The 20,087-nt window shown below is 40.6% G+C and overlaps 1 protein-coding gene across 2 annotated transcripts in view; it reads right to left on the bottom strand.

Moving 5' to 3' along the window:
* Positions 1–19,251, bottom strand: part of EFNA5 (ephrin A5) — a 281,034-nt gene extending 261,783 nt beyond the window's left edge. For both annotated transcript variants that reach the window (XM_021084603.2, XM_021084601.2), the window contains exon 1: positions 17,253–19,251. In XM_021084603.2, coding sequence (XP_020940262.1) covers positions 17,253–17,377 — 125 coding nt within the window. In that variant the 5' untranslated portion in view covers positions 17,378–19,251. The remainder of the gene's footprint in view (positions 1–17,252) is intronic.
* Between the last annotated feature and the right edge of the window lie 836 nt (positions 19,252–20,087).

The raw sequence follows: 20,087 nt of genomic DNA on the forward strand, positions 1-20,087 counted from the left end.
CAAAATGCTACATTTCATTTGCCCTTGAGAAGACAGCAGCCCCGGCATGCAGGTTTCACCAGGTTTGGACCCACCAAAACCAACAGCTTCGTGTACCTTCAACTTCTCTGATACAGACAGGGCCAGGAGTGTGGTGGCATTTCTGTCTCCCAGGCACTCTGTAACCCAGCCTAAGCTCCTGCTGGCTTTGTAGTCGGCTTCCCTTTCCTCTTTATGGTACATTTGCGAGTTCAGCTGCCGGCCCTATTCCCTTCCCTCCACAGCCTTTCTTCCCCTCTTAACACATGCGTACTTGAGCCGGCTCTGGAGTGCTGACTAAGCAGGAACAATAGCAGGCTTTGAGCAGGCCTCCGCCAGCCCCAGACCCAGTCAATATTTACTTCGGTTTGGAGCCACTGTTTTAAAGCTCCTTCCAAGCAGAACTCCACAGTGGGGAGTCCCCAGAGGTTTCTAGATTTTATTTTAACAAGAGGGAAGTGGGGTATAGAGGCAGAGTAAATAGATTACTGTCCAAACCACTTTCTCAGGGAAAATCAGGGAGGCTGTTCAACAAAACAGGTTAGACTTTCAAGACTAATTAGCAATCTATAACAAGAAAAACCAATCGTCTTCCAACACCGATCACTGTACTTCAGTCTTAAAACTCCATATTAGGCTGCAGTGCAAATCCACTTAATGTGACCCCTGCATAGCTTGTGAGCAGGGCCCTGATCCTATCAATCAACCAAAGCTTGCCAGTGTTTGCCTACTCTGTCCGGAAGAACACTGCAAGGGCCCTGGGTAAGGTTAAGCCAAACCCCTTGACTGACTCCCAAACCAGATCTCACCTATACTACCAATTCAAGGGTGTCCTAAGAAGAAGCTGTGATTATCAAACACCCAGAACCAAGAGCATGCAAATTCTGGTAAACTCTAGTATGGGTGTTGGCTAGCTTGGCAATATTGAGAAGGCAGATGAGAGTAACTGAAAAAAGAAAAAGTCACAAACACTCTCTTCCCACCAGTTACAGTGGTTTTACTATGGGATGGCAGGTGGGAGGTGGGATGGGGAAGGAAGTGGTTCTAATACTGTATTACAGGAATCTTCCCATAAGTCTGCATTACCTCTTATTGATGTAAATATGGAGATATTCTCTTTATTAAGAATAAAACTATTTAACTGGCAATCACTTTGTATTTGCCCAGCTGGTTTAATTTTTTTTACGAAGTCAATGGTCAGAAAGCTAACCTGAAGTGCCAGTTGGGAAATTTTACCAAAATGATTAAGGCCACATAAAATTACTAGAGATTTCAGTTAGCTACCCGAGGAAAGAAATTCATAGCTGTGTGCTCTAAATCAATTATAATGCTTATTATTCCATTCAAATTAATACATAGCCTTGGTTCTTTCTGCTTAAAGACCTAACTGTACATTCCATTCACATTTAAAATATATCCATAAGGACAGTCGGATGATCTTAAAATTTTAATAGGAGAGAAATTAAAGAGGATTTGCAACTATCCAAACTTAAAAATTCTAGTTTATGACAACCTAGTATTAAAAGGCAGTTCACCATGGTCTATATTTTTTTTATTTTAACTTTTTTTAGGGCCGTACCCACGGCATATGGAGATTCCCAAGCTAGGGGTTGAATATGTCTATATTTTAAACATGTAAAAAACTGATATAATTTACCATTTTTTGGTAAAGAGAATGAAGAGAATTTAAACTGTCCCTCCTCAAAAAATATGAGGTAAAAGGTTAGGTATATTAGGACCAGCGTGTTCTATTACATTTGTTTAGATTCATCAAATGCACTGAAATACGTTCAACTCAAATCTCTACTACATGCTTTACCATTTTAATAAAAGCTGAATAATTAAAATGCAACTCAATCTAATCATATCAACATCTTAAGGAATTACTGGATTGCTATACACTCAATTTGATCAATCAACATGCTCTCGTGGAAAGAAAATACTGAGTCAACCTAGCTGAAATGAAGGCTCTTGCTGATATTTTTTAACTGATATGTGAATTATCAGGAATTATTTTTCAATGATACAATATGTCAGTAAGTCGTCAAAATTTAAACTTCTTGACAACGCTTTTGCCAAGAAAGGAAAGCTGGAACAGGGACAGGATTGTAATCATAAATCATTCTTCAGACACTAAATCCAAGGAACAGAAAACTACAAAGTTTAAAACTTGAAATAAATTCATAGCAAGCTCATTCCCATGACAAATCTTAACTTCCAATTAGCAGGACAAAAGAAACCCACTTTTGTATGAAATGCTACAAGAGCTATAGAGGTCAGTCTGATATTCCAGTGAGCATAGCAATTCTAAATATTAAAAACACTGAACTATGAAGGGAAATCAGTTACTCAGAGTTATCAATGTTCTTTCAAATAATTTTGGTATTGCTCATGCTAACCTCAATATTTGTATTGCTACTGGCCAAGTGCTGTCCTTAATTGTCACTAAATTTCCAAATACAGCACATTAGGATCACTGATAATTTCCCTTATGAATTACATTTTTCTGGGGCTTAAGTGAGATTTATACCTTCAAAAGCAAAATGTTATAAAATATAAGTATATGATTGTGATTTTAAAACAAGTAACAGGCACACACGCCTGAATAACCATAAACATGTGAGGTTAAAAACATGCTTTGAGTAACCACGAGACAATTCTACCGGAAAGTAGCCCTTTGACAGCAATGTGTTAAAGAAACTCAGGTTTCAGTGCATTAAAATATGCATTCCTGGACAAATTCTGTTTCCTTTCTTAGCTAGATGCTGTTATGAACTATTGATGCTCCTAACATCAATGTGTGCGTAATTAATATGTACTAAGTTTAAAAGCAGCTGACAACAGGAGCTTTTTAAGCACAGAGACATCAAGAGGTTAACCTCTGTTCTCCTAGCAGGAGGATTCAGAAAAAATCCAAGGGTCCCAGGGACAGCCAGGCTGCCTGTGAAGAACAGCCTCAGACAGGAATTGATTTGTTTCAACAAGCTCCTCATTGGAAATACAAGCACTCTCCCAAAGGGTGTCGGTATTCGTTAATTTCTCCTTTGAGCTGGAGCTATCTCATTATACCTGTGAAGTCCAAAGCAAAATATTAGGGTTTCAGAAGTCGAGAGGAAACAATATATTAAAGACAAATTGAGAGGATATTAAAAATAAACTTGACCAACTTTACAAAGGAGACCTCAGATTCCTTCCTGGAAGAAGGTCCTAGCTCACTTGCCTCTCAAGTGTCATTCCTTGCACATTATTACTCAAGTAGAAACTGTAAGTTAAAGCCCTAAAATGTGAATTCTTTTAAAAGAAAATCTGATGGAAATGCACAAATCATATCTATCAGAGACAACATACATTGCAAAATAGGACAACCTGATCTTTAACAAGCAACACTTCCAGGATGTTTTGAAAATAAATTTGAATTTGTAAGACTATTTTCTATGCAACTTATAAAAACATATAGAATTATGGAGTGAGATGCATCAGTGCATAGTAAGTTGACTCCCTCAATCTTTGTTCTAATTTTTGTAAATGTTTCTTATATCCTGCTTCAAATTTTCACAGATACAAGGGAGACATTATTTTTACTACACCCATTTATTTGTTAGGGTGAAGAAAGTGAGGTTCAAATTCATCCCTATGAATGTAATGGCATACTTAGACTCAACTAGAGTTGAAATTTAACTACACCTGAAATGTAACCAAAAATATTAACAAAAACAACTGAAAAAATCTAATCTGATGTAGGATTTTTAACATCTCACTCTCTGAGCCTTGCCTAGCCAACATCCAAACCCAGTTTTATTCAAAACAGCTGCTATCATAAAAACTCAAAACAAAAAGTACATACATTCAATGCCTTTATTTTATGCATTAAAAGCCATCTGTAAACATACCAATATCAATGTATCAAAGAACTTGGTTACAACCTATTAATCTGAGGGCAAATTACTGTTAATAGCCTTGAGTTTAAAAACTGTTCAGTGTATGAGAACAAATCACTGTTAATGCCTTGAGTTATTTTCCCTTTTTAAAAGAATTAGAACTACTGGGCATCTTCTACTTTATCGCAACACAGCAATGACCACAAGTCTTAGGTATACCAACTCCACTTTGAACAAAGTCATTCCTTAGAGATATGCAAATGGCTTCATTTTATTCAATGAAGATATCCTATTTCTAAATTTAATAATCTTTCTAAACCCATAGCAGACTTTTAGGAATCACTTAAATTCACACATAGTCACAGAAGATTGTCAAATTTCTTTACCTATGAGAATCCTAAAACTGCAAACTCTGAATGGGTGTCACCTCAGAGTCACTGTCTCAGACTCTTATTTACACTAAAATGAGCATAAACATAAACTCACAAAAAAAAATAAATAAACAGACATGGCTTGATTTACCCTTCTTAATGATATTTGTAATTCTTATAAAAGTTACACAATATTTTAATTAAATACATTTTACTAAGGATTTAAAAATGAAAAGATTTGTTTCTGTTTGATAATTACACAAAAGTGTTGGTAAAATTGTTATTAAAAACAAAAAGATACCTGAATTAAAAGAGTACCATCCTTCCTTACTTTTGGTTTATTGTCATTCAGATACAGCTGATGTACAGACAAACAGATTCATCTTTTTATAATCGTTCCACCAAGGTATATTGGTTAAGCAAGGCTCCTTTATGCTTTCAAAGACTTTAAAATTCACTTAGGAGCATAGTAATATTGTATTTATAGATACAGAGTGAGGAACAACAACAGCAGGCAGAGAAATCTCAATTTAACTAGTTCTATCCTTGCTAATCTAACCATCACATAATTGTTTTGCAAAAGCAAATGATACATATGCAATGGAAAAAAAAAAAAAAAACAGAAGCATATTTATAGGCTTTGTATCACTGAGACTCTACTGAAACAAATTTCTCACCAAGGACACTAGGACGGTGGAATTTTAGAGCAGAAGGGTATTTTCACCCCAAGTCTCTATGGAAGTATAAGCTCCTAAAGTTAGCTCCAAGGAACCCCACCAGTGGAAGCAGAGAAATTCTTTGTCATCTTCTGTGCTGAATGTAAAATGAACATTTGAGGTTCATTTAACCACGTGGATTTAAACTGGAAAGTGTTAAAAATCTGTTCCTGAGGTGTAATGCTGGCATTGCCACAGAAAATATCTCTGGGGAGGGTTTGCAAATACATTTATACATTTATGACAGAATCCTCCTTAAACTTTTTGGACCAAGGCAATATTTTCACTCCAGTAGATTTGTCTGTAAAGAGCAAGACTTACAACAAAATCCCTGGCCTGTTACTTTTGTGAGTGGTGTATTTTAATGGTGCATAAACCTCAATGTAAAAATCCCTTTTATTTGTCTGAGATTTGGGAGAAAGTCACTAGAAATGAAGACTGGTAGGCCTTAAGACAAATAACTTGCCCTCATACACATACTAAGCCATTCAAGGAATTGTAGAACTACACAGAAAGTTCAGGGTAAATACAACCAATAGCCCTGGAGGAGGAGGCAGAAGTAAGCTCTCTTCCCAATGACTTATCTAGCACCTTGCTGCCCAGGCCAGCAGCCTCAATATCACCTGGGAGCCCACCAGAAATGCAAAATGCCAGGCCCTGCCCCAGATCTACTAAATCAAAAATCTGTATTTCAACAAACCCCCCAGAGGGCCTGTGTGTACATTAGTATGTGAAAAGCAGTAATCGCTGACTAGACAGCTTCATGATGGCAGGGGTGTCGTTTACATACTGTATTTCCAGTACCAAGAACACTACCAGGTCCACAGTGGACACTGGATAAGTATTTGCTGAATAAATCCAGATGTGAAGATTTCTTATAGTAGTCTCTACTCTGTACTGTAATTATGCGTACACAACTCATAAATGTACACAAAAGTGCAAGTTCCTTAAGGGTACAGATGCTTATTCTTCTCCAAATCCACTGTATGTATGCCTTCCACTATGTACACATATATCGCTCAATGAATATTTTATCAATTGTAACTTTTAGATATTCAACATAGGAATATAACACTACTGTTATTTACTTATAACAGTGCTTTAATGTGAAAACTTTGGAAAACTAAGTTTAAATCAATATATAACTCCTGAATTTGCCCATTTGGCTTTGGTTTGTAATACAGTAAAGAGAATTCACCCAAGGAACCAAAACAGTAATGGAAAACATTATATGGGGCCAAGTCCTGATTCTGTGTGGTACCAGAGAACAGGAAAGGCATGGCTGATTGAAATCCAAAACTGATTCCTAAACCTCAAGCTATTCAATAGCCTCAAAGTCTTTTCTTACCAAATCTTGCACGAAAGTGGCTAAGTTTCAGAAATGTCATTTTTTAGGTGTGTTTTCTTTTTCACATCCACCTACTGAACAATGAAATGGCCAAAGCCATCCAAAAAAAAGTGACAGAGAGATGGTTATCATCCATGATAAACATAGTAATTAATCCTCGAATAACCAGATACCAATACAAAATACTAGAGCTAAGTAAAGATATAACGATTTGTAAAAAAAAAAGATCATTACATAATAAATAATGAAATACAACAGCATACCTGTGTCAATAATAGGACCATTCCAAAATGATACTCAAAATAAGAAGATATTTAGTCATAAATACGGCTGATTATCTTAGACCATATTTTAAAAAGACAGGAACCCTCTCCCCAAGAAAAGGCAGGACAGGAACCCTCTCCCTCAAAAATTTTCTTTGTTTTTATATTAACTGAATTAAATCATCCTCCATATATACTTTTTTGCTTTAGGAAACCCGTAGTTTTAAATTAAGCTATGAGGTATATCTGACCCAATATGTATATATTCATATGAAATACCGTGTATACATATACACACTCCCATACACACACACACACACACTGTCATGTTGTTGTTTTCCCAAGAGTATGGTTGACAATGGTGATAGCAGAGTGTGTAATTAGTTTTCATTGTTCCCTTGACAGCTATAGTTCTATACAAGCCCCTTTTCTTTTTAGGTTGTAAATGCTATGGAAAAAATACACTAATAACAGGCATTTAATTATGGGTCCAGCAACCATAGTAGGAACATTGCCAGAAGAGAATGGAACTTCTGGGACAGCAAAAACATATATTTTGGGGGGGTTGTCCCTTGATATAATAATTCTTAAAATATTGATGGCAGGCATATGATAGAAACAATTTTTAATTTCTCCCCAAGTCTCCATCAACAATAAAGTATGTATACAATGCTACATCAATATTAAAAGCAAGAATACTATCATATCTGTAATAAAATATTAATAAGAATAAAAGCATTGCTTATTAATGGGCAAAATATGTAAAGAGTACTTTCACATTTTGATATCTCAGTGAAGAGTAAAAAGATTCAGTTTCAAGTTTGGTTTTTTGCTTTGCTATTCACAGATGTAAAAAAATCAGCACTTGTGATATCAAATATCTGGGTGCTATATTCCCTGAGGCTTACTTCAATTTGCTTTATACAGTATTTAAAATAAGGCATTCCCCGACTTGCTGTCATGGCAGACACCAGATCTGTCACTGAGGTCCTTTCTCGCCTGATTAATTAGTAATTGGGAGACACATTTTGGCAGCTTTCATTTCCCTATTATTTTCTTTAGTTTGACACAAAACCCTGTCAGGAGCACCATGATTTGAACTGTACCCCTCTTAGTGCTGGGTCACTAAATTTTAATAAATGGAGCCCCTGCCAGAAAACTACCGAAATAGGCATAAAAGTTTATTGAAGCAGTAACAGTAAACAAATATATGAAGAAAATACTGAATGCCACAGTATCTAAAACATTAATGGTCTGTCTGAACCCAGGGGTTACTGGCGAGATTGCAAAGCAGAGGCTAAAAGAAAAGGCCCTTAACAAAACCACCGCTTTCATCTGTCTTTAAAAAAAAATACATATTAGCTAAATAAAGCAGACAAACACTTTATTGCAACAGAACCACCCATCCGAGCCCCCTCCATTCTCCAGCCCCAATGAAAATAAATTTGGGGGAAGGCAAAGACTGATAGTGACTCCCAGGATACAGAACCCATCCAGAAGTCACAAAAGCTCTGTTTAAGCCAAAGAAACATTTTTCATAAAAGCTAAGGTGAGGAACTTAAAATTGAAGCTAAAAAGACTGAGACTTCGGAGAGCTGCAAAGAGCTACAGAATCAGTTTCAGGGTCTCCAACTAGAGTGTCAGTCACTTCAGAAAGTGCTGCTACGATGGTGGCTCAGGACACTTGTGTGCCACGGCAGTGGCCATGCTGTGTGGGTCAGAGGTCACAGCTTCCACATTCCGACATCTGTCTGTATTTTCTTGCCCTGAAACAATATAAGGGGAACTAGGCTCATTTGTTCCCACTTTGTTTAACCTAATTGTTAAGCACAAAAGATAATCTCCCCAGATTTAGAATTATTTTTCCTCTTTTTCCTATTCCCATGTGTCTCCATAAAATTAAATACTATTTTTAAAAACTTAACCAAAAGTTATTACCCTGTATATTATTAAAGTTAGGTAAATGTGGCAGAGCTATGTATGCCACTGGCGTCTATGTATCAGAAAACATCAACTATCAGGCCCACCACCATTGAAATCTAGATAACAATTAGCACTATAATTATCTGACCAAAGTAAGCCATGATTTGATTTGACTCAAACCACAAAACTGCATTTTTAACAGGAGAAACTTTCATTTACTTTCACAATATGTATTTTCACAGGAAGAAGCAAGCACAAATTGTTAATGATAGCTTCTACATACATAAATAAATCACTAATCAAACTAGAATGGACACTCTGGCATCTTAGAAACAGCAAGGAAAAACAAAAGTATTTGTCAGTTCATTTAAAGCAAAAAAGGTCACTTTGAACACTTGGTTATTTTAGTTCTCTCCATCAGCCAAAGAAAAACAGATGACGGATAGCTGAGGAAAGGGTTTGGGTACAAAAACTGTCCTCTCCGACCTGGACTTGAATGAGAAGTCCATGAGATACACACTCTATCGTTAAAACATGAACTTTATTTACTACCTTTACATTGTATCTACAACCACCAAAAATCCTAGTTCTAAGGAACTGAAGCAATCTGTGGCATAAGAAGTATTCAATCTGTGCCAGGTTTAATCACACTGACTGAGTCAGGTTATTTTGAAATTAATCGTAAGAAGTTCTGTTTTTATACGGGAATAATGTTGCCAGCCATCGTCAAACAGATGCAGTGGCAAGAAGCATAGTATAAATTTTTGGTAAAGTTTACTAGGCCACATGTTCCTCCAAATGTACTCAGAAATACAAAACATGGTGGGAAATATAACAGACTCAATTAGTATATGCTCATAATTTTTAATAACAAATATGAATTTACTTCCCAAATTATTTTCGATAAGAACCCACAAGAATGAGAGAGTGAGAGCCTGTCTTCCAGGGACAAGAATCTCTGGCTTCCTAAAGCACCCCAAATGCTTCATTTCTGGAGGGAACTACATTTTTAGCAGTACCACTTAGTAGATAGAGAAAGATTCCTGGTACCGCTGAGCAATTTGGAAAAAAAAAAGTCAACCAACAAATAAAAAAGACTACTTAGCACAGTCAGAAAAACGCAAGTCAGGACTGGGGGGGGAGGGCCGCTGATAAGAGAGGCTGTTAATATATTACTTAGAAATTAACAATAGATGATAAACTTCAAAAGGAGCATACATATGTAAACATGGTACAGCCCAACATGTAACATGAAATTATAATATGCCTGGGTTTAAAATACATTACTACTAAGTTAAAATACCCTCTCTTTGTCAACCAAATACAAGAAGATAGCATGTCGGTGAGTTCACAGATAAGACAGACCTTTAAATGTAGAGCCCTGCCAAAATGATTATAAAGTGGTTCAGTCCTTTCCTAGCGTCCATACTCATTTCCGGACCATTTTCATGAAAGAAATAAAATCGGTCTTAAAACAAGATGGCTGCTTCTAGGGGGAAAGAAAAGAAACGCTGATTTAACCCGAAAGCCAAAAACCGAGCTTTTCTAAATCAAGAAACAAGAACTTGGGCATATTTTTTTCCTCATCTCCAAGTCTATAGTCACGCACTTCCACATGGAAATCTATGGAGTATGCTTTTCAGTTACTGGAAATTATTAATAGTAAAAGCAATTTTTTAAAAAGGTCTGATCTTTGTATGCTAATGATGTGACTGTCCAATGCAAATGCATGGAAATGTGACAAAACCCAAATCCCCACTTATACTTCATACCAGAATCATGATCATCAGTCATGAAAATCAGGTCACTTGAGAAGCAGTAGCATCAATAGTATCAACATCTTATAGTTCTTACAGAATTCCATCGTAAAATGCCCAGAGATAGCCAGTTACTAACGAATCAACGGTATTTGGCGTTTTAAAGTTAGCATCCTGGGACCTGAGGTCTTAGACAGCCTCCGCTGTAATTGTACTCTGATGACGTTCCTTGACACGAGTGGCAGATTAATTCTATGACATATACATAAAAACTAAAAACAGTTTTGCCCATTTTGAAATAATTTTTCAATAGTTTTTTTTAAAGATCACTCAAAACTATTTTTATTTCTCACTTGAGAGGAAAATAAGACCTGACAGTAACATTTTCTTCAACCTGTCAAGTGTCAATTGCGTGAAGAATGTTTCTAAAGATGACAAAGGTTTATTTTTCCTTATTGAAAATGATAGAATTTTACCTGAGTGAAAGCTGAGCTAACCATCACTGTGGTACACCACTGTCTCGCAGCAACTAGCTAACTCAAGGAGGAGTTTTCACTATTTTAAAATAATGGTTTTATTGAAATGCATGGCTCCCTGTTCAAATACTATATTCAACAGCCTCAAAGTCAAGAGTTTCCATCCACACACATTTCAGATTAGAAAATAATGTAGAGAGTTCAGTAGTTCACAATAAATCCTTCAGAGTACAATAAGGAGTAAAATATAAAGAACGTTTTTCGCCAATGCTCAAAACTAGGCATAATAGTTATAACACAGAAAAACCCATATTACTACTTTTTAATTTTAAACTAAGTGGTTCTGTGTCATTGTGCTGCCTTGTTTATAACTGACGATTTTGAAAACATAAATGCAGGCAAATTTCAGAGGAAACAGATCTCCTGGTAGTGAGTAATATCCCATTCAGAAACAGTAGAAGTTCAAATTAATCACGAGAAACTTTTCTACAAAACAGCTCAGGATATAGGTTGAGAAGGAGACTAAAATATAAATCTAATAATATAAATCAGGCCCTTAAAAGAGACAGTAATTTATTGATGTTTAGCTGTCTAAGACCACCATCATAAGACAAATTACTAAAAGTGAATATTAATATCTCATTTCTTATACTCCTCTGAGAGGCTTTTATACCTGAATATGAAGGTGTTACCTGTCACAAATGATCAAAAGGCAATTTTTTCTCAGTTTGGAAGACTGGTCCTGACTGAGTGTCCTGGATAAGTGGCCAGGCCTTTCTCACTGTACTTTAGGGACCTACAAACTGCCTTTTAAACATGGACATTCTAATCAGGGCTGCTATTTTAACAGTTTGTATACTGTTTCTGAAAAGAAAATCAATTACATGGCATCAGCTAACAAAGAGTGGTTCATTACTTAAAATTTCATAGCTTTTTAAAATTCTCATTACTGCTGGAGGTTATTCAAAACAACTACAAAAAAAAAATGAAGAGTGTTGAAGGGTATTAAAAAAAAAAAAAACTATTACTCAAGTGAATTATATTGGGAAAAGAAACAATAAACAATAAACCAAGTGCTACCCACATGTAAAATTCTCTTCTTAACACATTCTTATGTTTTGTTCACTTTATATTTTAATGTTTCCTCTTTCTCAAAAGTACATTCTTTTGGCATATACTCCTAAGCTTCCGAAGACCAAGACTCCTGAAGGACTAATTGTATTCATTCATTTTCTTGGCCCAGCATGAAGCTAGTAGCTTGCTAGGCTCATAGCAACAGGGGAGAAGAGGAAGCGCTCATCTCTATCTGTTCTTATCCAACAGGAAATCAGGCCAGTGGACAGAATGCAATGGGATGCCTCTTCAAACAGCAACTTGCAAGATTAAATGGCAAGAAATTCACAAGGTTAATTTGCTCCCCCTGCCCCAAACTAAGTGCTCCTTCCAAATCTGATCCTCAACCTTTAAGTTGGAAGCCTCTAAAGCTACTGATTATCAGCCAGAACACACATGGCAACAAGATATTCCTTCAGTGAACCAATGGTTTAGTTAACACCACTACAATCAACGAACAGGGAGTAATGAACTACTGAAGGCTCTCTCTGATTCTTTTAATCATAAGGAGTTTATTGACCCTAGTCTTACACTGGAAACACCAAATGAGACTGTACAGCTAAGTGTGCTTCAAACAGCCAGTGATGTTCCAGGCCCCTAAGAAAAAGGCAGCTATTTCTGAGAGCTTATTATGAATATATAACACAATGCATAAAATCAATGGAACATAACATTTCAGTAACTTGTTTTGCCTTCAAATCTCTATAGAAAACTGGCCAAAAATAAAAACCACACTTTTCTTCTACAAATTTCTAGATGCAAAAAAGCGTAAAAGGAAGAGGATTCATTTCATGTCTCTTACAAGTAAGGGCAAAAACATAGGCTATCAATGCCCATCATACTGCTTTATTTTTATCCAGATGTTTACACAAACTCTGATATAAATATCGAAATAAAAGAATCATCCCATTATATCTAATAACATTGATCTATTACACTGAGGTTGAGAGTTAATAAAGTTGAAAGAGTCTAAGTAATTGCTTTTATTAGAAGAATTTTTATGTTTCTAATATAGGAAATATTATTTAAAACACTTAAATCTTTAAAAATAAAGTTAATCCTTGACAAGGTCGGTGATGAAACTCATTCAAAACCAAGATCAACTCTCCAACTTTCTTCAAAACAAGTTCTTAGATTTGAACTAAATTGATTTTATTTGTTTGTCAGTGGGAAAGGCACAGTACTGGTATACTGGGGTAAGTACAATAAAACACTGGTGGCTCAGATTTTGCAAAATCAAACAAGTGAATTTTGAAAGAGGAAAAATACGTAGGGGCTATCATTAGGAAAAACTGCTTCTCTCTACATATTCACATACGTAAGATCTATATACTGCCTGGAAGATTTGGGAATGTTGACCTAAAATTCACATCACTTTCACAACTACGAGATTACATGATAGAAAAACTAAACAGTGTCAATTACCTGCTGCCCTAACATGAAATGTTTAATTTACAAGTCCAGAGAAAACTTATGATTAGGTTGAAATTCAGAAAATCCCAGATGAATTACAGACTTTTTTTTCCATAAGAGAATAACATGTTAAATTGGTAATACTCAAACCGTACTGAGGAGAATCAGCATCTTAAAGTATGCTGGTTATATCTGCCGCTGTATTATTTTACTATTCCATTCATTAATGCCAAACCAGTAGGAGACATGTTTAATTATCCTAGCATCATTTTGATAACTGGTCAAATGAATCCAATAACTTTACAATATATATAGCATTTGAAAGAATATTCTCTTTGGAAGGACCAAAGTGTTTATAACATGCTTCAGATTAAAAGGCTTATTACTGATACTGAGTCATCTCTAGCTTTATAAACGTAACTACTAAGGGAGAACATAAAGAAAGTTTTTATTATTGAAAGTCTTTTTAAAAGTCACTTAAAAGCTCTTTACATTATTAAAGAAATTAGGGACAAATAGTAAGAGTCTCCTTGATTTGGATTTTCATTATTCAAACTTACTTAGTAATAGGCCAGTTCAGAATTGAGCATAACATTAAAAAGACCTTTCTGCTACACTCACTAGTTAGGTGAAACTGATACAACTTTTCAAATGTTTAAACAGGAAAGATGCATTTATGAAAATGTTACATATTTCCATTCAGACTGATAGGTTTCAGTTGCTGTTTTAGAGATCTGGAGCAAGTCAACATATAAAATTAGTGTGGCCCACCTCCGAATAATAAATATTGACAATTAATAAGTTACCATCATTTGAAAACTGAACATCTAATTTCCAGAAGTGAATACCTGGGAAGACAGATTCTAACAGCAAAACTATCAAATGGCAAATAAGTTTTATATTTTTTCTTCTGTGGACTTAGATCTTTGGATGCTTATGATACTGCAGAAGTCGGTAATGAAACCCAATGCAGCTGATAAACTCCTGTGACTACACAAGTTACAAAATGAGATATCGAAACTCTGGGATCAAGGTGTAATACCCACTTTTAATTTTATCTAAACATAATTTCAAATCAAAGTACTGGTGAGTATTTATACTTATTGGTATAAGCTAAAGTGTATTTACTTAATTTTGTCACAGCATCCATTTATTATCAGCTTAATGTGCCCAGTGAACTTTCCTTCTAAGAGAAAAATGTTTTAAGTCTATTTAAGTTGCAATTAAAGTTCTCTATTTTTTTCCAGAAGACTGAAGTCCTCTGGTAATATTACTTTAGCAAGATCTTAAAAGACAGGATTTGTGTAAAACCAAAAGGCATAGCTACCTTATGCTATAAAATGATAAGAGATATGAAGGAAATATAAAACATTAAATTTTAAAATTTAGTAGACCCCTACAAATTGTCTAAAACAGTTCTTCATTACCTTTTTGATAATCTGTGTTTCTTTCTAAGTCACTTATTTTGCATTTGGCTCCTTTTAAATTACATCCAAGCTGACTTTTCTTAATTCATCCAAAAAAAGGCACCATCTCATTCAACATTTCTAAAATAAATCTGCCTACCAATTCCTACTTTTAAAATTATAATTTTTTAAAGTAAGTTTTTCTGCATTAACCTATGAAGATAAACACATCCGCAAACCCCTAAGAATAAGTTAGAGCTGAATCTAACTTATTCATCATTCTTTCACCATTATCAAATTGATAATGGCCAAATAGAGAGGTATTTCCACAAACTTCAAATTAGAATCCTGACTTACGAATACTCATGGTATTTTAAAATTCTACAGATTAACTTTGGGCAGGTTGAAAGCCACCATGGCATCCTGAGCAGAAGAGTTTTCTGCAGGCAGGGCAAATCTATTAAAAAACATGACCTGTAACAAAAATCAATGTGCTAATCTCAAACCAAACAACAGTATCAAAAAGCATAAAACAGAGATAACCTAAGATAAAATGTCCTCGAACTAACTCAGACTAGCTTGACAGGTTAAGAAGGAGGGGAAGAGTGGGGATGTTGCTGACTCTGTTTTATCCCAGGATGCCTGAAATACCCATATATCCAAATAAATTAACACCATGAGGAAAAGATTCCACTGTGAAGTTTGGAGTGGGAAAGAAAAGACAAGCCAGAGCCAAATGTCCCAAATTCAACTAACTAATTTCACTGTCGTTTTATTTTAAAAGGCCCTAAAGTTTAGAAATATAAAAATATAAATTCCTCTCTTTCGTATAGGCTGCCTAATAAAGCCCAAAGGGGAATAAAACCAACATAATGAGACTTGCTTTTAACGCCATCACAACTAGAAAGCTTGCTCTATTTGTCTTGTCAGCTTTAATAAAAGGCATCTCCTCTGGCAGGATGGCTTCTCTTTCTCTTTTCCTAATAGTGGCAAGTGGCATGTCAAAGAAGAAATAGTCTCCCATCCCACCACCCACCTCCAGGAGCCTTTTTTTCCCAAATTTGGAGGGATGTCTCCACTTGGGCCAGGCGGTTTTATCAGGACTTGGGCTACCTGAGTGTAATTATCTTTCCTGGGGAGCAGGGTGGGGAGACTCTTTCCCCCTGCTTGGCAACTCGTGGACCGCTGGTGAGGAAATCTGCCCATCTTCATCAGAGAGGACATTACTTCTAGCAAGGGGATCCCTCCCATGCCTGCATAACAAAGGAAGGCGGGAGGCCGGCGGAGAGCCACCGGGAGGTAGGAAAAACTGGAGGCGTCCGCTAGCCCCCCTCTCCTCAGGCGCGCAGGGCGCGCAGCAACTACAAACTCTCCCCTTGGCCTCCCGCCTTTCTCCTCCCAACTTCCACTTCAGCCCCGGGAAAAACCTGGGATTTTAGGAATAATCGATGTTATTTCCTTCCTCCTCGGCGGGCACTGAGACCAACCCACAGCTGGAAGCTGGCCTCGGTCCCAGAGAAGCAGAGCAATGTGGGCCCAGCGGGGCCGACCGCTGCCGGGAGAAAGTAGGTCTCGGACCTGCTCTGGATCAGAAGGGGTCCGCCCGGCACTCTGGACAACCCCCACCCCTACCCACTTCCACAGTCCGTGAACAAGGAACGTGTGCAGGTGGCCTGGGACCAGCTGGAGACCTGGGCCGGCCCCCGGCACCCATCCTCTAGCCTCCCGAGCACTCCGCAGGCTTCAGGAACACCCGCAAAACGGTTCCAGGTAACCGCTCGTGTTCCTCCTGCTGCACACTGTCAGGCATCAGACGAAGGGCTCCCACCTCCTGGTTCGGCCAACTCCAGCAGCTAGCTCCGCACGCATGACGTAACCCGGCATTAGATCAAACTTTCTGGCACCTTGAGCCCACCGGGGGGTGGAGGAGGTGGGAGAATCCTCTCTACTGCCAAGAGCGCTGGGCCCAGACAGACCTAGTTGCCGGATGAATTCCTCGCAGTTAAAGAGGAAAATAAAAAATCTAAAGCTTCCGCTTCCCAGCCCCCCTCACTTCCCCCAGTCAGTGCGCTTTCTGAGCGCACCGGGAAAGGGGAAAGGAAAAAATACAAAAAAAAAAAAAAAACTTTAGGTATATTTGGCGGGTTCTCCCCGCAGCCTTTGAGCACCCATACTCCAAGCGGGAGCTCCTGGCGACGTGCACCCGGGGTTCCCTGTGCCCAAGACCTGCTCCTGGATCGAGATACTGGCCAGCCTGCCCGGGTGGGAAGCGAAGTCTCTACTCCCGAGCTCCCGCCTTTTGAGTCCCCCCACGCTCTGCATAGGCAGCGGCTCTGGGCACCTCCACTGACGCCCAGGGGGGCTCTGGTTCTCCGCCGCGCCTCAACAAAGAGGGGTGCGATGGATGCGCTTCGCGCGGCCGCCTGGAAAGCCATCCGCGCCCAGGCGACGCAGGCTCTGAGAGTGCGCGCCGCTGTCGGCCGATGCGCGCTGGTCCCCGGCGCCGCTGCTCCTTCCGCAGGGCCCCGAGGCCCGGGTAGCCCCGGCTCTCTGCCCCCCCGTTGCCTTACCTGGGGTTGCTGCTGTTCCAGTAGACGGCGTAGCGGTCGGCGACCACCTTGGAGCCCGGGTCCTGGCTGAACACACACATCCAGAGCACGAGAAACATCAGCGTCAACATCTCCACGTGCAACATCACGCCTGGCCAGCGGCGGAGCCCCCGACGCGCCACTCCGGGGAGAGAGCAGGGATCCAGAGGGAGGGAGGAAGTGAGGAAAGGGGAGAGAGAGAGCGAGGGAGCAGCAGCCAAATAAATATGAATAAATAAAAATGAAGAGGGGCCAGAAAAGAAAGAGGCGCACACCAAGCCGAGGAGGGGGAGGAGAGCGAGAAGAAAAGAAGGCGGTAGAGTGGGGGGAATAAAGACAAACTCGCACCCCCACTGGAGGGTTCAGGAGGAAAAAAGGAATCACAAGATGGAGCGAAGCGTGCGTGTGTGTGTGGTGGCGGCGGCGAGGGCGGGGGAAGGGGTGCCAAGCTGTGTCTCCGGCGGCGGCAGCAGGCCGGTCACCCCGGGAGAAGGAGGTGCGCGCCGGGCCGGGCGGCGGCAGCGCGGGTCGGGGCAGGCGGCGGCGCACGCTGCACAGTCACCGGGAGTTGCGCGCCACGGCCGCGGGGAGACATACACTGGCCCGCCGGGCCCCGCTCAGCGTCGGCGCCGCGGGCTGCTCACGGCTCTGCCGCCGCCCAGGGCCCTTGCACTGCGCCTCGCTTCGCTCCAAGTTACTTTGGCGGCCTGTGGGAAACTGCTGAAGGAGGGCTCCGTGTGGATGGGGGCTTCGCGCTTGTGGCCCCGGGAGTCTGCGGATACCCTTCCCCCGCCGCCTCTGTGCCTTAACCCGGTGACCCCCTGGAAATCTCGGCAGAGTCGTTGGTGCTGCGGGTTCGGGGCGGTGCGCCGAGAAGGGTGGGGATCTGGAGCCACAAACCCAGCCCCGCCGGCGTCCTAGAACTGGTTAAGCGGCAGCTAAGCAGGCGAGGAGTAGTCTTGCCTCGCAAACCTCAAAGAAAAGTTTGGCTTTTTCACGTCTTCCGGCAGGTCCTCCGGCTGAATCGGACTGCGGCGGCGGCGAGAGGCGACACCCCAGCCTCTGACGGGTCTCTGGGATTTCTCGCGCGTGCTTTTCTTGGCCAGGAATGAGTGTACCAGAGGTTAGAAACCAGCCAGCTAGGCGGAGCTGGGATGCCGAAACCTGCAGGACGCGGCCAAGCCAACTGTTCGGCTGGAGAGCGGGAGGGGAAACAATCACTTTCAAATGAATCCCTCTAACTCTTGGATGGGCTGATGTCAGTCTCCGATCGCTTTTCGGGAGCAAACTGAGCCCCCAGACGCGGTGCCAAGAGCCCTGCGTGAGCTCTCAGAAGTGTCTCTGCGACTCCGACTGGTCCGACCCCAAGCCCGGCAACTTGTAGAGATGCATCAATCAGTTTTGAAATGCGAAAGGAGAAAAAAGAGAGAGAGAGCGCGCACGAGCGTGTGGCACCTCCCCGATGACTACATCAGAAAACCTCCCCGTTCCTCCCGCAGCTGCTCCTCTTTCCCTCCTTGGTCACAGCAGCAGCAAGAGGTGAAAACCACCAACAGAATCCACAAACCTTTACCAGGCGGGAAAATAAACTTGAGTGCAGCAGCACCAGCCCAAGCAGCCCGGGAGGAATTGAAACGACTGGCGAGAAGTGGAAAGGGGTAAAAGTCAGTTTTGCAAAAGAGAAAAAAGAGAGAGAAAAAATGCTTTATGGGAAAAATCTCCCCGGGCACGCCCCCTCGTTAATGACCTGCGTGTAAAGCCGACAGCAGCCGCGACCCAGCAGCAGCAGCCACACCGGAGCTCGAGGCCGCGCGCGTGAACGTGGACGAGGGCGTCGAGAAGGGGGGGGTGGGCGTGTAGCACAGGGCGCGGGGCAAGCAGGCTGCGCGAGCGCGGGTGTGAGCTCCGGACGGAGAGGGGGAGGCGCCGCCAGCCCGCGCCCAGCCAGCGCTGCTGCCGCCGGGCCCGGGTCATGTGGGCTGCTTTTTTTTTTTTTTTTTTTTTTTTTCCTTGCAGTTTACTTGGGAAGGGGTGGGGTGGCTGGAGCAGCCAGTCAGGGAACGGCCTGCTGTTTGCTTACAGATCGGGTTTTTTTTTTTCTCTCTTTACTCCAACCGGATTGGTCTGCTCCACGAGAAAGAGGCGTTTTCCTAATCTCCTCCCTTCTCCACGCCCTCTGCCCCCCTCCCGGCCCCACCTTCCAGAAACCTGACTAATTGAATTACTGGGAGTGCCGAGGCGCCTTCTCCTCCGCCCAAATCCAGCAGTCGCGCGTAACCCTTTGGATGCTGACTTCCTTCTGGGCTGAGGAGTGATTTGACATCTTTTCACCTGAGAGTAGGGTCTTTCCGTTACAAAGGAACTGTAGCCGGAGAATCGAAATCTGTCTCCTTGACCCCTCAAGTGACAGGAAGTCCCAGGAGCCGGCTGGCAGGGAACCATAGTAAATACGTGTTCTTGTAAATATCTGTCCTGTTCTTCAGCCTGGCACCGAGTTATCGGGAAACCTGAGCATTTCTCATGTGCCTTTCAACTCCCATCTTGCTACCAGGGATTTAAAGGTTCATGAGCAGCGAGCAAGATTTTTCTTTAAATTCTTATTTTTTATTTTTTAATCGAGAAAATCACAGTATAAAATTACAATTCATTGCGAACCTTTGGCAGGAAGGAAGTGAACACAGCGGCGACCAACTGAATTACCTTACACCTTTACTATTTCAACTCCGAGGTTGACTCGCTGCTCTCTCCAAAAGAAAAATGCTTTGAAAGAATCCGGTGCGGGAGAAATGGAGGTCAGGGAAGGAGTTCTTTTATTAT

The sequence above is a fragment of the Sus scrofa genome, chromosome 2 (genome assembly GCF_054392235.1).
Source record: "Sus scrofa isolate SSC_HxYL_T2T_F1_AM1 chromosome 2, Sscrofa_HxYL_maternal_Yorkshire_Landrace_v2.0, whole genome shotgun sequence".
In the NCBI taxonomy this organism is placed as follows: domain Eukaryota; kingdom Metazoa; phylum Chordata; class Mammalia; order Artiodactyla; family Suidae; genus Sus; species Sus scrofa.